Source organism: Bubalus bubalis, chromosome 12, assembly GCF_019923935.1.
Source record: "Bubalus bubalis isolate 160015118507 breed Murrah chromosome 12, NDDB_SH_1, whole genome shotgun sequence".
NCBI classification, from domain to species: Eukaryota; Metazoa; Chordata; class Mammalia; order Artiodactyla; family Bovidae; genus Bubalus; species Bubalus bubalis.
Genome location: NC_059168.1, coordinates 103,754,480 through 103,772,242, shown reverse-complemented (window position 1 = coordinate 103,772,242; position 17,763 = coordinate 103,754,480). Strand labels below are relative to the sequence as shown.

The following is a 17,763-nucleotide window of genomic DNA, read 5'->3' as shown; positions in this document are numbered from 1 at the left end:
AGGGCTGGGTGTCCCCGGCCATGAGGTTCCAGCTCCTCCGATCTGTGTGCTCGGAAGAGCCACCTGCGCTGTGTGAGATGCTGGGAGCAGGCTGCATGGCACCCCAATGACACGGCAGGTTCCCCTGGGGCTGGGGGCCCCTACTCGGCTGCTCTGGGGTCGGGGCGTCCCTTCTGGACCAGAGGGAAAAGTTAACAAGCAGGGCGTGGGAGCGAGCGTACAGACCGTCACCAGGCTTTATTGCTCAAAATGCAAGCCAGACACAGAGAGTCGACAAGGAGCACGGGAGGACAGAGCCCAGACCCCCAGGGTGGGTGAGCCCTGGTCACCTCGGCGGGTGACCTGCCCACTCTAGTCTGTGACCCGGGGGCTGGAGGGCCTGCCCAACACCCGCCCAGCTTCCTCACAGGCCAGAGCCACAGCCCTGCTCCACACACAGCCAGCTCTTCCTTCCTGCAGCAAGGAGACACCCATCAGCAGGAAGGACCCTGTCAGCAGGGAGACCCAGCAGAGGCAGGAGTGACCCCAGGGCCCCACTTCCTGGGGAAGGATGAGCCAGGAGGTGGGCAGGGCCCTCGCTGCTCCAGGGAGGTAGACAGTCTGATCCACGGCACACACAGGAGACACACGCACGCACACACACACACACACACACCCGGCCGGCCTGCAGAGGCCCACAGCCCACAGCCCTTTGACCCCGGCGCTGGCCTAAGGAAGGTGGTCCCAGAGGACCCCTGAAGGCACATGTCACGCCGGGCCGGCCGCTCGGTAGACCCTGCCACCCCGGAGCTCAGCCCAGCTGAGGACTGGGGGCACGCTGCTATCCCCAGGACAGGGCCTGCCTCCCAGCCGCCAACCCTAGCAACCCCCAGAGATGAAGGTCCATCTGGAAGCAAAGACTGGGTGCAGCCCTGGGGCTGGCTCCAGAAGGCGGGAGCGGCCCCCCAGGCTCCTGGGAGGAGCAGGGGCAGAGCCCAGAGCCGCACACGGCCGGCCCGGGCCGGCCAGGCCCAGGGAAGAGGCCTGCTTCTGCGCTCGTCCACGGTGCCGGGACCAGAGGCTGGAGCACGCCCCAGCTGGCGGTCAGGCTGCCAGGGCTGCCGGCGGGCGCACTGGAGGGGCATCTCGGGGCTCCATGGAGGAGACTGGCGGGGCCTGGGCGGTGGTGGGAGGCTGGACAGAAGCAGCCCAGGCAGCTCAGCTCACAGGGTACGCTCATGCCTGGGAGGCCAGGAGGCCCGAGTGGATGTGCCCCCACGTGGAGACGGGACCCACATCCCCAGGAGCAGCTCCTCCCAGGCCTCCGGCCGGTCACAGTGGGTGGTCCCGCCAGCCACACTAAGTCTGGAAATGCACCCTGTGGCCTGCGGCCGGCCAAGCCCGGCCAGCTGGGAACAACGGGGCCAGGAGGGTGTCTGTGCGGAGCCCTGCAGCTGGTCACCCTGAGGCTCCCTCTGCTCGTCCTGCTCCTGCTGGTGAGGCCCTCCGAGCCCTCACCCTGCCCCTCGGCACTTGGCTCAGGGTGACGCCAAGGGTGGGGTGTGGAGGGGGGGAGGGCAGAGAGAGGAGGACTCCGGGTGTGGGGACAGGTGAGCGGGACTGAGAGAACCAGACGCCGGCTCCTCCCCAGACCCCTCGGGGTCCACGCTCCTCGGCACATGCTCACACAGACCAGGAGGCGAGCGGGGGCAGGAGGGCCCCAACCCCTCACAGCTCCCCCTCCAGGGCGTCCGTGAGCTTCTCCTCGTCCACCTGCTGCCTCTGCTGCTGGATCCTGGCGTAGGAGATCGCGTCGCCCCTAGGGAGACAGGGCAGTCAGCGCCAGATGGGGGACAGACCCCAGAAACACAGCCACCCGGCCTCTGCCCCGTTCCTGGCCTAGGGTCCTGGGGGGGGGCCTGCCTAGTGCCTGACGCGCCCCCTGGTTTCCCCAGATGAGACCCTGTCACTGAGGATGGCAAAGACCCATCCTGTCGCCTCTGAGAGTGGCCTGGGCTGCCGGGGACGTGAGTTGAGGAGGACTGGGACCCTCAGGCTGGGCTCTGCGGGACTGGGGGACGGGGGGCATCAGAACACCGAGCTGGGAGCGGGCCCGATGGGCAGAGGCTCTCCAGGAGTTGTGCCCCTGCGTCCCTGCCATCTCTACGCCCCAGGGGTCCCGTGAGTTCTCCTGCCTCCACCCCTTAGAGCTCAGATGCACGGGAGGCGCCGACGAGGGTCACTGACGGCGGTAAACAGGGCCGCTCCAGACCCGCGTCCCCGAGAGGCTCCAGGAGGGAGAGACCACCCCCACTCCCACCGCAGCCAGGTCGGGACCAGCAAACGCACTTTTTGCCTAGCGCTGAGAGTCCATACAGCACTCCGGTGGCGAAGGCGATGGCGTTGCCCAGCAGCGTGGTCAGGGTCAGGCTGATGACAATGGGAACGACCGCCATCCTGGGGGAGGAGCTGAGGTCACGGGGCAGGCCCGCCCACCCATGGCCACGACACCACTTCCTGCTGCCCAGCCCCTTCCCGGACAGCGGGCACAAGAAGGGTCCCCCGGCATCAGCTGGGACACAGGCTAACAATCGGGCTTCATAGAGTCCTCAAACGCCCATGAGCCTGTCTGCAAAATTCTGTGCATTGGGGAGAGAATCCAAAGCTTTCATCGGATTTTGGGGAGACCTCCCCGGTGGCTCAGTGGTAAAGAACCCCCCTGCCAATGCAGCAGACACAGGTTTGATCCCTAATCCAAGGAGATCCCCAGTGCCACTGAGCAACGAAACCCGTGGGCCACAGCTACTGAGCTCGTGCTCCACAGAGCCTGTGCTCTGCAGCGAGAAGCCAGCACACCGCAACTGAAGCGCAGCCCCCTGAGGCTGCAGCTAGCGAAGGCCTAGACAAAGCAACAAGGGCCTGGCACAACCAGAACACAAGCAAAATTATTAAAAAAAAAAAAAAAAAAGATTTTTGAAAGGGCCCATGATCCAAAAAGGTGGAAACAGCACTGAGATGGTCCAAGCCTTCAGTGTGCATAGAAACAGAAAGAGGAGAAAATTCCGGTGTCCGTTCAGGCCTGTGCTGGCCTTGTGACTCAGGGCAAGTTATTCAACTGAGGCTCAATCTCGCTAGGGTGAGGTGGGATCAAATCTCAGAGGTTGTGAGATGGAGCAGGTAAGGCGTGTTGACTACCTAACACGATGCCTGGAACAGCATAAACAGTAAATAAACCAAGGCTCTGACTGGCGCAGTAAAATCAGCCACATCTCAACAAGGAACATTCCAAAGGTTAAACTGCATGGGACTCTCCTGTGGTGAGGCGCACGCGGAGCGCATCACCCGTGAGGCATCACCCTGCTCCGTCTGGCCCCGCTGGCACCACCTGGAGGAAGGTGGCCGCTCTGGCTTACGTGTCCACAGGGTCAGTGCCTGGTCCTGGTTGGGACGTCCAGACCAGTGGCAGTGATCTGGGTTAACACACACACCCTGTACGCAATGAAGACAAGACTGTATACCCTCTTCTTGGGCACGACCAACTGAATTCTACCTGCGTGTCCATTCTGGCGGGATGTGTGATCATGAGGTTTTACTGGAGTTATAAAATTTCCCAGTAATAAAATAATAATAGGAACTGTGAAGGAAAAAAGAGACCGTGGGGAAAAAAATCTTCTGTCAAAACAAAATTAAAGGCAAACAACAGGCTGGAAATATGTTCACAGGAAACACAATAAAAGATGATGAAATCTTTAATACAGAAAACACATGCAACTTAGCAAGTAAGACATTATGATGCCAATGGGTAAAAAGGAAACGAGACCATTGATTACCAAAGAAGAAAATGCAATTAGTAAAAGCACAGAGAAAAAGACGTCACCTCTTAGCCAACAGACAGAAATGTGAAAACGGCACACCGCCCAGGGCCAGGGACAAGGAGGGAGAAACCCAGGGAGCCTCTGCAAAGTGTGGAAAACAATTTAGCCACACACTGGAATCATCTAAACGACCATAATCTTTGACCTAGTCACTCCACACCTGGAAACAGATCCTGAGGAAATCATCAGAAACACAGATATTTTTAGCACCCAGATGCTCATCGCAGCCTGACCTGTACTTCAGTTGGCAAACGAAGAAAAGCGTGACACGCCAGTGGGCTAAGTATTTCTGTCACTAACAGTCATCTTATGAAGCCTCTGTGGTAAAACTGAAAACATTTGTACTATGATGCTAAGGGGGAAAAACCAGGACACAAATTTACTTGCAATGGTTAAAACTGGGTGAGAAGCGGGTTTTTAATATGCCTGCAGACAGACTGAAAGAACTCATATCAAAATGTAACAGGCAGTGGGGCTTTGAGTAACAACTTTCTCTTCTCCAGGTTATCTTTAACAAACATAGGTTACTGTTAGCATTTTAAAATACATTTAAAAAATAAAGATCAAGGCAAAGGACATGCCGACATGCATTTCATATTCCTCTGTGATCAGACACGGGGGAAGCAGCTCTAGAACCGAACACACATCTCATGCTCAGACTGTCAGGACCACTGGCCTCCAGGAAGGGAAGAAACCTTTGAAATAAAAACCTCTGTGTTGACGCCTGAGGATAATCCAGATAACCACTCCTCCTGCTGCTGCCTGGAGCTCTTAACAGCCTCCCAGACACCAGGCGCTATTCTAGAAGCTGCATTAGACACATCCTGAAGTTAATTCAACCTCAGGGTTCAGACGCGAGGACTCGGATGCGGACCTTGTTGCTAGGAGTGGGACAATCCGAGAAAAGCACATTTGGAGGCCCTATTTCCTGTTCTTCCCCCTTCCATGTCAGGACACCTAGGTGGGCCACTCTCCTGAAAGGCTTTCCAGAGGGACACAAGGATCTACCAGAATCCGCCCAACAACTCCAAACGGATGGGCCAACAGCCCAGGCGAGCCTCCCTTCCCTTATCACGCTCGATGCTGCAAGGCGCACGGGCCTCCTGTCTGAAGCCTGTGTGCCTGGAGCTGCGGGCGGGGGCAGAGCCCTGGGCGCAGAACCTCTGGATCACGTGGTACAGCAGGTCCACCATGCGACTCGGCACAAAGGCCGTCCCCGTTTAAACCTCCCCAGGGAGTACACTGGAGTGGTCAGCCATCCCCTCCCCGCTCCCGGCCAACACAGCCACGTGGGGCAGAGGCAGGGTCTGGGGGAGCTGAGTCACACCCGGCCTGCGGCCCCTCACCCGCAGTAGAAGACGGCCTTCTGCCAGGAGCGCAGCCGGTCTGCCTTGGCTGCCACGGCGTTCGCAAACTCCATGAACTGGCAGCAGAAGGGTGCCTCGCACAGCAGCAGGACAGAGGCGTTCATGCTGGAGGGCCGGGGAGAGGAGCAGGCTGACACCGGGCCAGACTGGCGGGTCCCGGCGCCTGTGTCCCCGGGAAGCCACCCCTCCCACTGCTGCCTCGAGGAACCCCCCTCTGGGCTGCTCACCCCACCGGGCTCCGAGACGAGCCAGAACAGGGCAGCTGGAGCAGGGTGCCCAGGGCAGAGCCAAGGCTGGGGGCTGCCACGGCCCCCCTCGGGGAGCTCCCACGGAGGAGCCCAGGTCCCAGTCGCAGTGACCAGACCCTGGGCCCTTCCAGCGGGCCGGGCCCTTTCATCCCCCCGCAGCCTGGAGGGAAAGAGCCCCCATTTGCCCCAAGAACCCCCCGAGCCTCGGAGCAGGAACTGTTTTGCACAACTCACACCACCCCCCCAGGTCCCCAAGCCCCCCGCACACCACCAGCATCTGGCATGCCTCACAGACCAGTGCTCCCAACTCGACCCCCATGGGCTCCCCCCAGCCCTCCTGGGAGCTGAGGCTCTACACACACCCCCAACCCCCGAGGCAGGACCGTCTCATGCTTACTCACACCATCCACACGCCGGCCGCGATGTTCAGAGGATGGATGGTGATGCAGTTGAAGAGGCCTGAGATTGCACAAGCTGGAAAGAGAAACACACGAGCGGGAGTCGGCCAGGGGAGGCCGCCCAGGGAGATGGCTCCAGACGGCGCGAGAAGCCCTTCCGACTCAGCCCCAGGCTCTCCTCACAGCACCCAGACGTCTGCCCTCGGATAGCTGACCCAAGCGAGGCCAGCACACGGCTCCACGGACCGGTGAGGACTGTCTCAGGCAGGTGAAGTGCTTGCCCAGGCCCCACAGCCAGGGCACAGCTGGATCCCGGAGCTGGCTTGCTTGAGGGCTCAGCGAGGGCATCCCGCCCTCTCTGTTCCAGGCCTGGGGGAGCCCACCCTCTGAGCCCCAGCTGTCCTGACACCCACCTTGCAAAGTGAGCAGCATCAAAGAGAGACCACCTCTCAAGGGCTCGGGGCAGGGCAGGCAGCACCACGCACGGCGTGGGCCGCGAGAGAAGCCCTTTGGGTGTAGGTGCAGACAGGAATGCCCCTCTTGGAACAGAAATCAGGATCAGGTCAGCCTGGGTCACAATCCCCGCTCTGACCACAACCCAGCCCAGTGACTCTGCGTACGGTCTTTTCACCTTTCCAGGCCCGTTTCCTCTCCTGCAGCCCAGCCCACCCACCTGGAAACACCCAGGGCCTGCGGCGTGGAGGGGGCATCCTCTGCTACCCGGGAAAGTAGCTTCCCTGGGGCCCCAAACATGCAGCCCGCTCACACCCCCGATGGCCTCCCGTGGCAGGGTCCGTGCGCTCACCTCCCTCCGTCCCTAGGGCCCCAGCCCGCTTCACCAAGAACTCCGGGAGCCTGCCAGGCAGGGCCAGGAAGCCAGCTGCTGGGCAGTCAGCTGCCACCCGCCGCCCCAAGGCAGCAATGAGCAACCAGTTCATTAAATTTGCAGCAGCTCCCTCCGTACCTGATCCCTGAGAAGGCCTGGAGCCCTCCTGGTGTGTTCCCATGTAACCCTACACAGCAAGCGATGGAAGACGAAACCACGTGAAGTGAAGGAGACTGCCCTGTGTGACCCCCAAGGTCTCCTGCAGCAACAGACGCGCTCCGGCCTACTAAAGGTGGCACCTGTCCTGGACCAACCGTCACATCATTCAGGCAGTGGGCTCCCCAGGGCCACAGATATGAGTGCCCAAGACATGACACTGCTTCTGCCCGACAGTCCGCTGTGCCCGGTCTTGCCTGACAGAGGCCCATACGTCCTGCTTTCCACCTCCACCCCTGTGTCTACCAACAGCCAACCTTCCAGGAGGACCAGGTTTCAACCCAGACAAACGGGCTCCAGCCAGGAGCCCTTTAACCATCAAGGGCTGGAAGATGTCCCCTTGGGGGCCTCCGATGCTTGTCCCAAGTGAGGGGGGTGTCCAGGGCCAGCCTGTCTTCTCCAGATGACAATCAAGACCCCGAGGAAACGCCTCTCCAAGGCCCCCTACCTGAGGAAGGTGGTGCTCCCGCACAGCGACCAGACAGAAGCAGGAGCTCTATCTGAACTCTAGTCTCATCTCTAAAACTCCTGTGTGCTTTGCAATCGACCCTGTGTTACATGCTGTTGGGAATCCACATGACAATCACGTTCCCAAATCTGCAGGTGAAAGTGACATTTCAGGGTGAAGCCACAGGTCTCTCTTCATCTTCACGGGTCAGTACCCCAACACCATGAACTCCTGCAGCGGCCCAGGTATCCCGCTTCAAAAGCACAGAGCTGGCTGGGATGCCAGAGTTAACAAGCGACTCAGCCTCATGGCTCAGCTGGTAAAGCATCTGCCTGCGATGAGGAGACCCAGGTTCGATTCCTGGGTCGGAAAGATCCCCTGCAGAAGGAAATGGCAACCCATTCCAGTATTCTTGCCTGGAGAATCCCATGGACAGAGGAGCCTGGCAGGCTACAGTCCACAGTCCACAGGGTCGCAAGAGTCGGACAAGACTTAGTGACTAAACCCCCACCACCGGCAGGGCTGAGGACCCCAAGACAGAGGGAGGAGGGTGATGGCCCACAGGACACAGTCAGGCCCTCCACTCCCCTCCCCATGCCTCATCAATGTCAGTCCCACAGCAGCCTCACTGATGTGCCAGGGAAACAGCTACCCAGACTCTGAAGGATCATATCTAAGACCTGACCAGTCTCTCCTACAAAGTCAAAAGCATGCTTCCTCTGAAGAGCAGTGACAGGGACTCAGAGGCCCTTTGGTGACTGGCAGAGGGCCTGTCCCACTCTGGCCTCTGGACAGGGGCACACCCTGCCAGAGTAGCACACTCCTAATCTGCACTCCTGGCTTTCTTCTGGCCTCCACCCACCTGGGAGGGCCGTGAGACAGGAAGGGGACCCTAAAGAGGTGCTCCTTCTGGCATATCTGATCAGGGTCCGCCTGGCCCCGGCCCTCTGTGCCAGGCAGTCACTGTTCAAATCCTGAGAATGCCTGTACAAACAGACACTCCCTTTCTAAGACCTTGGGCTGTGCCCGCCTGAGTCCAGTAATTCACAAGGTTGTGGGTAGCAGTACCATTCAACTAGACTGACGCCTGCCTCAGAAGACCTGCCACGAGACCTTTCTTTCACTGAGTAGCAGATCCACCTTCCTATACCTGATCTTTTGAGGGTGATTGTGCTAAAAGGGCCTGGCTTCCCGGAAAACTTGAGGTTGGGGGTGTGTCCAAGACGAGCCTGCGTCCCGGGAACAAGAGGATGCGAGGCGCTGCTGCGGCTGAGTTGACAGCCGGAGGCAGAGCTGACATCAGAGGAAGCGCACCGTCTCCAGGTGGACAGCGAGGACCCAGAGGAGGGGCCACCTCCCTTCCTCGGGGATCACCTGCTCCCTGACACCACGTGCCCCTTGGGAAACCTGGCCAGACCTGCACCCGCCCCACGTGTAAACAACCTTCACCGGAGGATAAGGCGGTCGCTGTCCGCACGCGCAGCAGAGTCAGCAGGCGGGGCTGCCCTCCGGCCAGGCGCGTCGTGGGGGAGGGGGGGCGGCAGTGAGGCCACGTCGGGCCCGCGGCTCCCCTGGCGGTCACGCTCCACCTCCCCCGCGGCGGAACGCGCCTGGAGTCCTGGCCGCCAGCGGGTAACCATGGAAACCACAGAAGCGCCCGCTTCCCGCGCGCCCAGTGCATCCAGCAGATTGCATCCCGAGCGGGTCCCTTCCCGGGGGCACGCGGGGTGGGGGGCGCGGGGCCGGGCCGAGTACTCACAGACTGCCCCTAACACCCCCGACAGGCGACACAGCCAGCGGTACCACCACGTCATGCCCTCCTCCTGCGAGGGTTGCGCCGAGCTCCCGGGCGCCACCGCCGCCCCGCCCGCGCCGTTCATGGTGCCGCCGTCCGGCGCTGCCCGCCGCGCGCACAAAGGGCCGCGGAGCCGGCCGCGTCGTCCCGGCGCGCGGCCTTGTGGGAGAGGCAGCCGCTTATTAGCATAGGGGGCGGGGCTGGCGGGGCCGGGAGGAGGGAGGGCGCCCCAGAGGCCCGGGCTTATTAGCATAGGGGCGGGGCGTCGTGTCTTTAGCATGGGGGCGTGGCCCTCGGGTACCTGGACGGAGAGCGCCCGGGGGCCTCGCCCTTATTAGCATAGAGGCGTGGCTTCGTGTTATTAGCATAGGGGGCGGGACCCGCTGGAGAGCCCGGGGGGCCTCGCGTTTATTAGCGTAGGGGGCGGGGCCGCGGCGAGGTGCGCCCGAGAGGCCCGGGCTTATTAACATACTAGCACAGGGCCGGGCCCTGCCCCGCGGAACTCTCCGACGGTCTGCCTTCCCATCCAGACTAGCCTCCCACCCAGACTAGCAAAGGGGCGGTGCGTCGCAGGGAAGCGACAGGAGCGCGGGCATCAGGGCCTCGGTACTCCAGCCTCCCTCCTTGGGTAGACGGACGTCCGCTGGCAGTGGCCAGGGGTTTCCTGGAATCGGGTGTGGATATGGAGCCCGACTGCGGCCAGGGAATCCCCGTCGTGCGGTGGGCTGGGTTTTCAAGCCGTGTTCGGACACTTTGGATAAAGAAAACGCCACTCAGCCGGAATGCTCAATTTATTGGTATCCGAGGGCTGGGAGAGTCCCGCCTCCCACCCTCTAGTGTTCTGTCTGTTGGAGGAGGTACTCAGACACCAGAGGAGGTACTCAGACACCAGAGTCAGCTCACCAGGGCTGGACGGACACCTGCCAAGTGTTCATAAATGTCAGGCACCTTCCCTTCCCTACCGGGACTGGGAGGAGGCATTCCACTGTGTCCACTGGGCAGCTCAAGGATGCGCTTGGAGAGGAAGCTGAGGCAGGGGATCGGCTGGCTAACCAGCTCTTGTGTGGAGGGTCCAGTATTGGCCCCGAAGGCTGGCGTGTGCTTCCAGGAAGCCCTGGCTAAACTCCATCTCTGCCTGGCTGCCCTCTGACTCCCAGTAGAGCGTCTTCTGCCCACGAAATGCTGTTGTCCTCAGGCTGTGGATGTCCCGGATCTGGGAGAAAAGAGGCAGCCCAAAGGACCGACCACAAATAATAATTAGCATAAGCACTTTATGTGTAAAGTATCGTACACCCAGGTCACACAACAGCCTATCACAAAGACGCTGTTATTCTACCTGCACAACCGAGGCTCAGAGAAGCTGCAGTCCTTCCTCAAGGACACACAGCCAGAATGCCAGAGCTGGGATCTGAGCCCAGATTTGCACAGACGCCAGACAGCCTCCTGCAGGGAGCTGATACCTTACAGAGGCCCGTTAGCCCAGAACACACCAAAGCTCATCGAGGAAGGGCTTGGCCTACTCTTCCAGTAAAATTATCTGATGCGCTAAAATTATGCTTCAGTCCTGGGTGAACCGGCTGCCTACATCAGCCAGTTCTGTATTTCATTCTTGTAGGGAGCTCAAGAAACATTTGTTGGTGAATAAGTGGAAGAAACTTATCTCCCATTCATTCATTGATTTTGAGGATTTGGGTCTGAAGTAGACTCAGTGGGCCCAGCAACCCTCCAGTCCAGTCCCTGCCCCCTGTCCCCAGGGACGGCTGTCCAGAATGATAGCAGAAGTCAGCCCCTTCCTGTCCCCATCCCAGCAGCCTCACCAAGATGTAACTGGCATCAGTTCCCTTGGCTCTGGTGCCACTGTCCACGGTCAGGGCATGGATGGCGATCCGGGCCTGCGGGGCCACGTCGATGAAGATACGACAGCCCCCCACGTTCCTCCCACCTGGACTCATCGACGGGCTCGAGATTTCGCCCCGGGGTCCGAAGAGCTGCATGTCACATCCTGCAGGGGAGAGCAGGTGGACAAACTGGGAGAGGACCATCTCACACACAGAGGATGCCCCAGGAATGGCTGCTCCTGCCAGAGGCCAGGGCAGCTCACAGCTGGGCAGCAGTGGGGATCAGTGCGGCACCACGGTCAGGATCAGGGCCCCCCGGCAGAAGTCCCCACCGAACCCCACCTCTACCACTTCGTGGCTGGGCGACCCTAAGGAAGGCTTTAAATGCTCCGGGCTTCAGTTCCTTCTGTAAAGTGAAGGGAACAGCAGCCACACTGGGTGGGGCAGAGTTTACGGGATCTCAGTGAAGTCACAGTGCAAAAGGGCTTCACCGAACCCGGCCCAGGGGCAGCCCTCCTGAGTCTCCCCCGAGGTAGGTGCCTGTGCGTGGGGAGCCTGGGAGGTGAGGAGCGATGACCAGGCCGGCAGCCAGGGCCTGTGCTCCATGCTGAGGGGCCAAGGAAGAAGGGTCCCAGGATCCCACTTCCCACCTGAGGTCTGGGGGGCCCAAAAGTGCCTGGAACCCTGGGGGAAGCCACCTTCCAGCAGCTTGGGATGCAGAAAGAGGGCAAGACCCCCAAAGCAAGCCAGAGGGCTAGCCACGGATGTGCTGGGGCCCCAGGCTTGCAGGGCTCCCGGCCACTGTCCTGCACATGAGGTGCGTGTGCACACACACCCTGCTCTGCAGAGGATGAGCCAAGAGGACAGTGCACTCAGTGGAGCTGGGCAAGACAGCTTGCAGAAGGCCCCTAAAGGATCCTGAAGGACCTGAGTGCCAGGCCAGGGTGCGGGGCCGCGGTGGCCTGAGGGAGGGTGTGTGCCCTTGTGCCGCGGGGCCCCAAGAGGAAGGGAGGCCACACAGCTCGGGACCCCATCCTGGCCACACGTGTAGGGGTGGGGTGTCAGGGGGGTCCGGGAAGGCACTGCATTTCATTCGCAGTCAGCTCATTACTTTGCCAACAAAGGTCCATCTGGCCAAAGCTACGGTTTTTCCAGTGGTCATGTACAGATGTGAGAGCTGGACCATAAAGAAAGCTGAGCGCCGAAGAATGGATGCTTTTGAACTTTGGTGTTGGAGAAGACTCTTGAGAGTCCCTTGGACTGCAAGGAGATCAAACCAGTGAATCCTAAAGGAAATCAACCCTGAATATTCATTGGAAGGACTAATACTGAAGCTGAAGCTCCAATACTCTGGCCACCTGATGCGAAGAGCAGACTCACTGGAAAAGACCCTGATGCTGGGAAAGATTGAGGGCAGGAGGAGAAGGGGGTGACAGAGGATGAGATGGTTGGATGGCATCACTGACTCAATGGACATGGGTTTTGAGTGAACTCAGGGAAATAGTGAAGGACGAGGAAGCCTGGCGTGCTGCAGTCCCTGGGGTCTCAGAGAGTGGGACACAACGGAGCAACTGAACAACAATGGCTCAGTCCTCTGTCTGCCTGGCCCGCCGGCCCATCAGCACTGGCCCCGCTGGCAGGTTCTGGGCGGGTGGGGAGGCTCCGCTGCCTCGCCGTACCTCGGTGGAAGGCTCCCAGGGCAGGCTGGCTCGAATACCGCAGCAGCACTCCGCCTCCGGGCCGCACAAGACGCTGCCTCACCAGCAGCGTGTTGGCTTGGGAGCTGAAAGCCATGCCGGCCGGCTTCCCGCACATCTTCCTCCACACGAGCCTGCCCCAAAGCAGCAGCATCTCCCCTGGGAAGGGGCAGTGCAGTGAGGACCCAGCACCCCCAGTCCAGCGGCAGCCCAGTGGCCTGGGGCAGACTCAGCTGAGTTCAGGTCCCGACGCTCCCACTTACTGGCCATGCAACACTAAGGAACTCCAAGTGTAAATTAATCTCTTCTAGCCTCAATTTCCTCATCTGTGAAATGGGGACAGCCACACCCCAGTCCTCAGCTGGCTGTGGTGATTACACGTGGGGAGGCACTTGGAGCATGCTCCCAGGCATGGGGCACCCTCGAGTTACCCTCACTGGCACCCCCAGACCCTGGCACTGGCAACAGCTGCTCCCGTGGCCCCAGACATACCAGCACTGCAGTTGAGAGAACCCTCCAGGAACCGGAGGGTCACCACTTCACCCAGGGGCCGCCCGATGGCCACTGCACAGTCTGGCCGTGCCGTGCCTCGCATGTCGATGATTCCCGTTGGTCCAAGGTGCTGCCGGCCACAGACACCTAGCGAGCAAGCAGCAGGAGGGCAGGTGAGCCGCGATCCCAGGCGGCATGTCCCTCGCGGGGCAGGGCCAGGGGAGGAGCCTGGGAGCTGGGGTGGCTCATGTCCTCCCAGGCCCCACCGGAAGCCTTCTCGGGTAAGAAGGGGGCTGTGTGGGTCAGCGCATCACCACCCCAGGCACAGAGCCACGCCTGATGCGCCAGTGGGTCACACGGGCAGGGCTTCTGACTCTTCTCAACCTTCGGGTTCTTCTCCCCGATGGTAGTAAAAGTGAGCTTGCACTTTCCCAGTGAGGCAGAGGGCCCAGCCTCACAAGCCCACTGCTCCAGTTCAGCCGTGCTCAGCCCAGTGTCCAGGGTGCTGCAGCCACAGGTCCACCCCCTTCTCTGGGAGGTCACCATGAGGAGCGCGGTCTGACTGTCCCCGGTGAAGATGCATTTGCCCCCCCTCCTGCAGCTCCCCCGCACAGAAAGAAGGAATGAAACTAACTGGTCTCCACTGGGCTTTCCTGGGGCCCGGGCAGGCGTCCTTGAGCTGGGGAGAGGAGGCGGGCGTGGGGCTGGGGCCACTCCGGGGACGCAGCTGTGGCAGCTGTGGTCTGGCCTGGAGCAGTGGCCTCCTCATGGGGCGCCGGGCTGGCCATCCCCTGCCCCACGCAGGGCCCAGCCTGGCAGCCCCGCACGGTCACTGGCTTGGGCAGGTGCTGGCAGAAGTCGGCGGGCACAGGCACCTGGGCCCCAGGTCCTAGGCAGGCGTCATGCCGATGCTGGATGCCCTCCCCACAGGAGACAGAACACTGCCAGGGAAGAGGGACAGAGTAAGGCTGACCCTGCCAGGGCGAGACAAGCACAGTGGTTGACCAGCGGCCAGGCAGGATCTGATATAATCTCTGCCCAACGCAGGAGGCGAGCATACGTGCCCATTCTCCAGATGAGAAGACTGAGGCTCAGAGAAGTCACCCTGCAAGGGTCACAGAGGGAGGAGCATGGATTCAAACCCGGGTCTCTCACTGTGGCCCTCCAGGCCTCGCTGCCTCCAGGCCCCAGAGTGGGGACCCGTGGCTTCCTCCTTCCGCCCTCCGTCACTCACTGCAGCGCAGTGTCCGCCCTGCCTTCCCACCCTGCGCCGCCCCTTCCAAGCGATCATCTCTCCACCCCAGATGCCCAGGCTCCTCCTGACGCTGGCGGCCACGTGCTCCGCCTCTTCTCCCCTCCGTGCTGTGAGCGAGCCCCTCCAGGGGGAGGGACCCAGCCCTGTCTACCGTCATCTCTCCAGGGCCTTGCAAGGTGCCGGGCGTGGGACGGCAGCTGCTTTGCTTCCGGAGTTACCAGCCCTTCATCTTCCGGCGTCTCCAGACCTCGGGGCCTCTGAAGGCCCACCTGTCCCCTAACACCTCTAGGTCTTCCGTCCCTGGGTGCCCTAACAGGCCTGGCTCTCCCCCTCCTTTCAGGGGATCACGACCCCCTGCCCAAGGTCCCCGTGCGTGAGGACCTCGGCTGACACACTGGCCGGCCGGCCCCAGCCGCAGCGCTTACCTGTGTCCAGGCGCTGACGTGCCACCGGTACGCACAGTCGGCGACGATGCAAGGGATGCTGGCCTGTGGCCGCACGAGACCTGCGCAGGCCGCCTCGTCCACCTCTGTGTCCTGGCCGCGGTCCAGCCGCACACAGGCCAGCGAGCGTGTGGCCGTGCCGAGCCCACAGCTGGCCGAGCACGGGCCGAGGGACGTGACTTTCCACCTGCAGCAAGAGAAGACCCCAGAGAGGGGCTCAGCTCCCCCAGAGGTGGCACTGCCCAGGGGGGCTTCTCGGACGGCCAGCCAGGACCAGTTCTGAGGCCCCTGGGGGGGGTCCAGCAGCGCAGCCCCTGGGCCCCTCCTGGCTGATCACCGGGCTGAGTGGCATGGGGGAGGCTCTGCAGGAAAGAGAGCTCTGTTTCCTTAAGAAGGTCCCCCCTTCCGTCCCCTTTGTCACAGAACACCCGTGGCACCAGCTGCTGGCTGGGTCAAGAACAGGGCTGGGGCAGCGGTGCCCTGGGATGATGGACAGCTGATCTCCGTCCCCATCATTCACTCCTGCCCATGGTGGTTTATCATCTTTCAGCAAATGATGACAACTGGTGCATTTCAGAGCCGAGGCTGAAGCCAGGCAGGCTGCCCTGGGGCCTGGAGTCCTAATCACCACACTAGGCTGCCCCGGCCCTGAGACCTGAGATGCCGCCTCCCGATCGCGTGCCTTCTGCAGGCTTGGCGCTGTTCTAGATGCCGAGATATGGCCAGGAACCAGACCAAGTCCTCCCCACCCGCCTCGGAGCACACACAGGTCTCCACCTTGTGCCGCTTGGGGCCGGATGGGTCTTTGTCGCGGGGCCATCTGAACGGTGGAGGGTGTGTTTAGGGGCACCCCCGGCCTCCACCCACTATATGCCACCCGCGTTGTGACGGTGTCCCGGGGGGACCCCCTGCCTCCCTGTGATGGCACTTTGAGCAGAGCCTGGGGAGGGATTTCTGAGGAGACACATACAAGAGCAGCAGGAAGGCAGGCACACAAGCATCACCTGGAATGTTCCAGAACATCAAGGGAGGCCAGGGTGGCCACAGGGACATTCCAGGGGTAAGCAGAGCTCCTGTGTGCACGAAATGCCCATTTAAAAAATCCCAGATCATCTCAAATATGATGCGCAAAAATAAATGGAGTGCACGTTTTAGCGTGAGCAAGGAAATCAAGGGACACGGGTATGGATAGCAAATGGATCATAAAGTTACAGCAATTAAAACAGTTTGACTTGGGGGTGGCGGTAGGTGGGGGAGTAAGCCAACAGAGCCTGGTAGGAAGCCCCGCACAGATCCGACACACAGGAGAAGTCAGGTGTAACACAGGGGGCAGCCGGCAGGGGCGGGGGGGGTGCAGCCAATGCTGCCGCGAGCTGGTGATGTGGAGCGACAGCTTGCTCCCCTACTTTGCACGCGTGCTAAGTTGCTCGTCGTGTCCGACTCTTTGTGACCCTATAGACTGTGGCCCTCCAAGTTCCTCTGTCCATGGGATTCTCCAGGTAAGAATACTGGAATGGGTTGCCATGCCCTCCTCCAGGAGATCTTCCCAGCCCAGGGGTCGAACCTGAGTCTCTTATGTCTTCTGCATTGGCAGGCGGGCTCTTTACCACTAGCACCCCCTGGAAGCCCCCTACTTTGCAACAGACCCCCAAATAAATCACAGATGAGTTTAAAGGTTTCAATGTAAGTGAAGTCGTCCTGTGGTGGCGTACTTCTTTAAAATCAAGGAGACAGAGGAAACAGAGATACGGAAGCATCCATGAAATCTGGTGGTAGGATGTGGGTGACTTACATTCTTTTCTGGATGCTTGAGTGACACAGAGGAGCACTGCGTTATTTAAAGTACAAAATTACAAAGAGGAAGCCGCAGGAGCACTGGGAGCTTCCCCATCGGGCTCCCATCCATCTCTGGACCCCCCTGGCGGGACCTGCGCTGTCCCCGTGGCTTCAGTGGTGCTGAGCCCCAGGTGGACCGCCCTCGGGCTCCGCTCAGATGCTGCCTCCTCCACTGGGAAGCCCCCAGCCCCACCCCCATTAGAGCCGACAGCGACTGAGTTTGCCAGAATGGCACCGGGTACAGCCTGCCAGGAGGAAGGTGGGAGTCCTATTTCCGTTGCCCCCGAGACGCCTTGTTACCCCCATGGGCCCAGCCCCACATCGGCACATGCCAGGCGCTCAGGCTGCCTACTGCCCACGCTGGGGCTGCTGACCTGGGGGGGCAGGGCTCCGGGCTGCAGGCCTCCTGTTGCTCTGGGCGGGGCAGCCCCTGGCACTGGGTGTCCGGCAGGATCTCCTCGTCCGTGTCCTCGCCGTGGGCCCGGGCGCAGTACAGGATCCTCTGCGCCACCCCTCCCCCACAGCTCAGGCTGCAAGCGGCCAGCTTGTACCGCCACCTGGGGCAAACGAGAGTCAGGGGGCGCCCCGGGGGAGCCCGGCTTCCCCTCACGTCCACCCCAGACCAGAAAGGGCCTGGAAAAGGTTCTCTTTCCGGGGAGTCACTTTTATGTCTCCACCGGGAGGCTCAGCGCAATGGACAGAGAACATTCAGAAGACTCCACTTTGCAGAAGGGGAAGTTGAAGGCTGATGTGTCCAGAAAAGCAATGGGGGAAGGGGCAGGGCACCCAAGGGGCCCTGCAGAGACATCGGTCTCCAACAGGAACCCCAGCCCCACCATCACCTGGGCCCGCCCCCCCAGGACTCCCAACCTTCTTCCCCGCTGTGTTTCCACGTCACACCAACACTGTCCATCAAATTATACATATACACACTTACACATATATATCTTCCCATCAATCTTCTTTGTCATCCGTCCCCCCGCCCCCAGCCCCCAGCGTCTGCTCCATGAGCACGGGGATGTCTTATTAGCGGTGGTGTCCCCTTGTGAC

The 17,763-nt window shown here is 61.0% G+C and overlaps 2 protein-coding genes across 5 annotated transcripts in view; both read right to left on the bottom strand.

Moving 5' to 3' along the window:
• Positions 1 to 1,573: 1,573 nt before the first annotated feature.
• CACFD1 (calcium channel flower domain containing 1) lies at positions 1,574 to 9,322 on the bottom strand. Of its 3 annotated transcripts, none has more exons than XM_025262436.3 (6): positions 9,117 to 9,245; positions 6,281 to 6,406; positions 5,871 to 5,943; positions 5,201 to 5,326; positions 2,329 to 2,436; positions 1,574 to 1,798 (listed from the first exon to the last, which is right to left on the bottom strand). In XM_025262436.3, the coding sequence occupies exons 2-6, from the start codon at positions 6,297 to 6,299 to the stop codon at positions 1,708 to 1,710; spliced, it is 417 nt and encodes a 138-aa protein (XP_025118221.1). In that variant the 5' UTR covers positions 6,300 to 6,406; positions 9,117 to 9,245; the 3' UTR covers positions 1,574 to 1,707. The 3 variants fall into 3 exon arrangements, with proteins under 3 accessions (XP_025118221.1, XP_006062539.1, XP_006062540.1); XM_006062477.4 differs by lacking the exon at positions 9,117 to 9,245 and adding an exon at positions 6,832 to 9,092; XM_006062478.4 differs by lacking the exon at positions 6,281 to 6,406 and having other exon boundaries at positions 9,117 to 9,322.
• Positions 9,323 to 9,925: 603 nt separating this feature from the next.
• Positions 9,926 to 17,763, bottom strand: part of ADAMTS13 (ADAM metallopeptidase with thrombospondin type 1 motif 13) — a 34,115-nt gene continuing 26,277 nt past the window's right edge. For both annotated transcript variants that reach the window (XM_044926508.2, XM_044926509.2), the window contains 7 exons: positions 17,088 to 17,270; positions 14,860 to 15,064; positions 13,814 to 14,120; positions 13,180 to 13,326; positions 12,670 to 12,846; positions 10,970 to 11,154; positions 9,926 to 10,365 (listed from right to left, as the gene is read on the bottom strand). In XM_044926508.2, the coding sequence (XP_044782443.2) occupies positions 10,201 to 10,365; positions 10,970 to 11,154; positions 12,670 to 12,846; positions 13,180 to 13,326; positions 13,814 to 14,120; positions 14,860 to 15,064; positions 17,088 to 17,270 (1,369 nt within the window). In that variant the 3' untranslated portion in view covers positions 9,926 to 10,200. The remainder of the gene's footprint in view (positions 10,366 to 10,969; positions 11,155 to 12,669; positions 12,847 to 13,179; positions 13,327 to 13,813; positions 14,121 to 14,859; positions 15,065 to 17,087; positions 17,271 to 17,763) is intronic.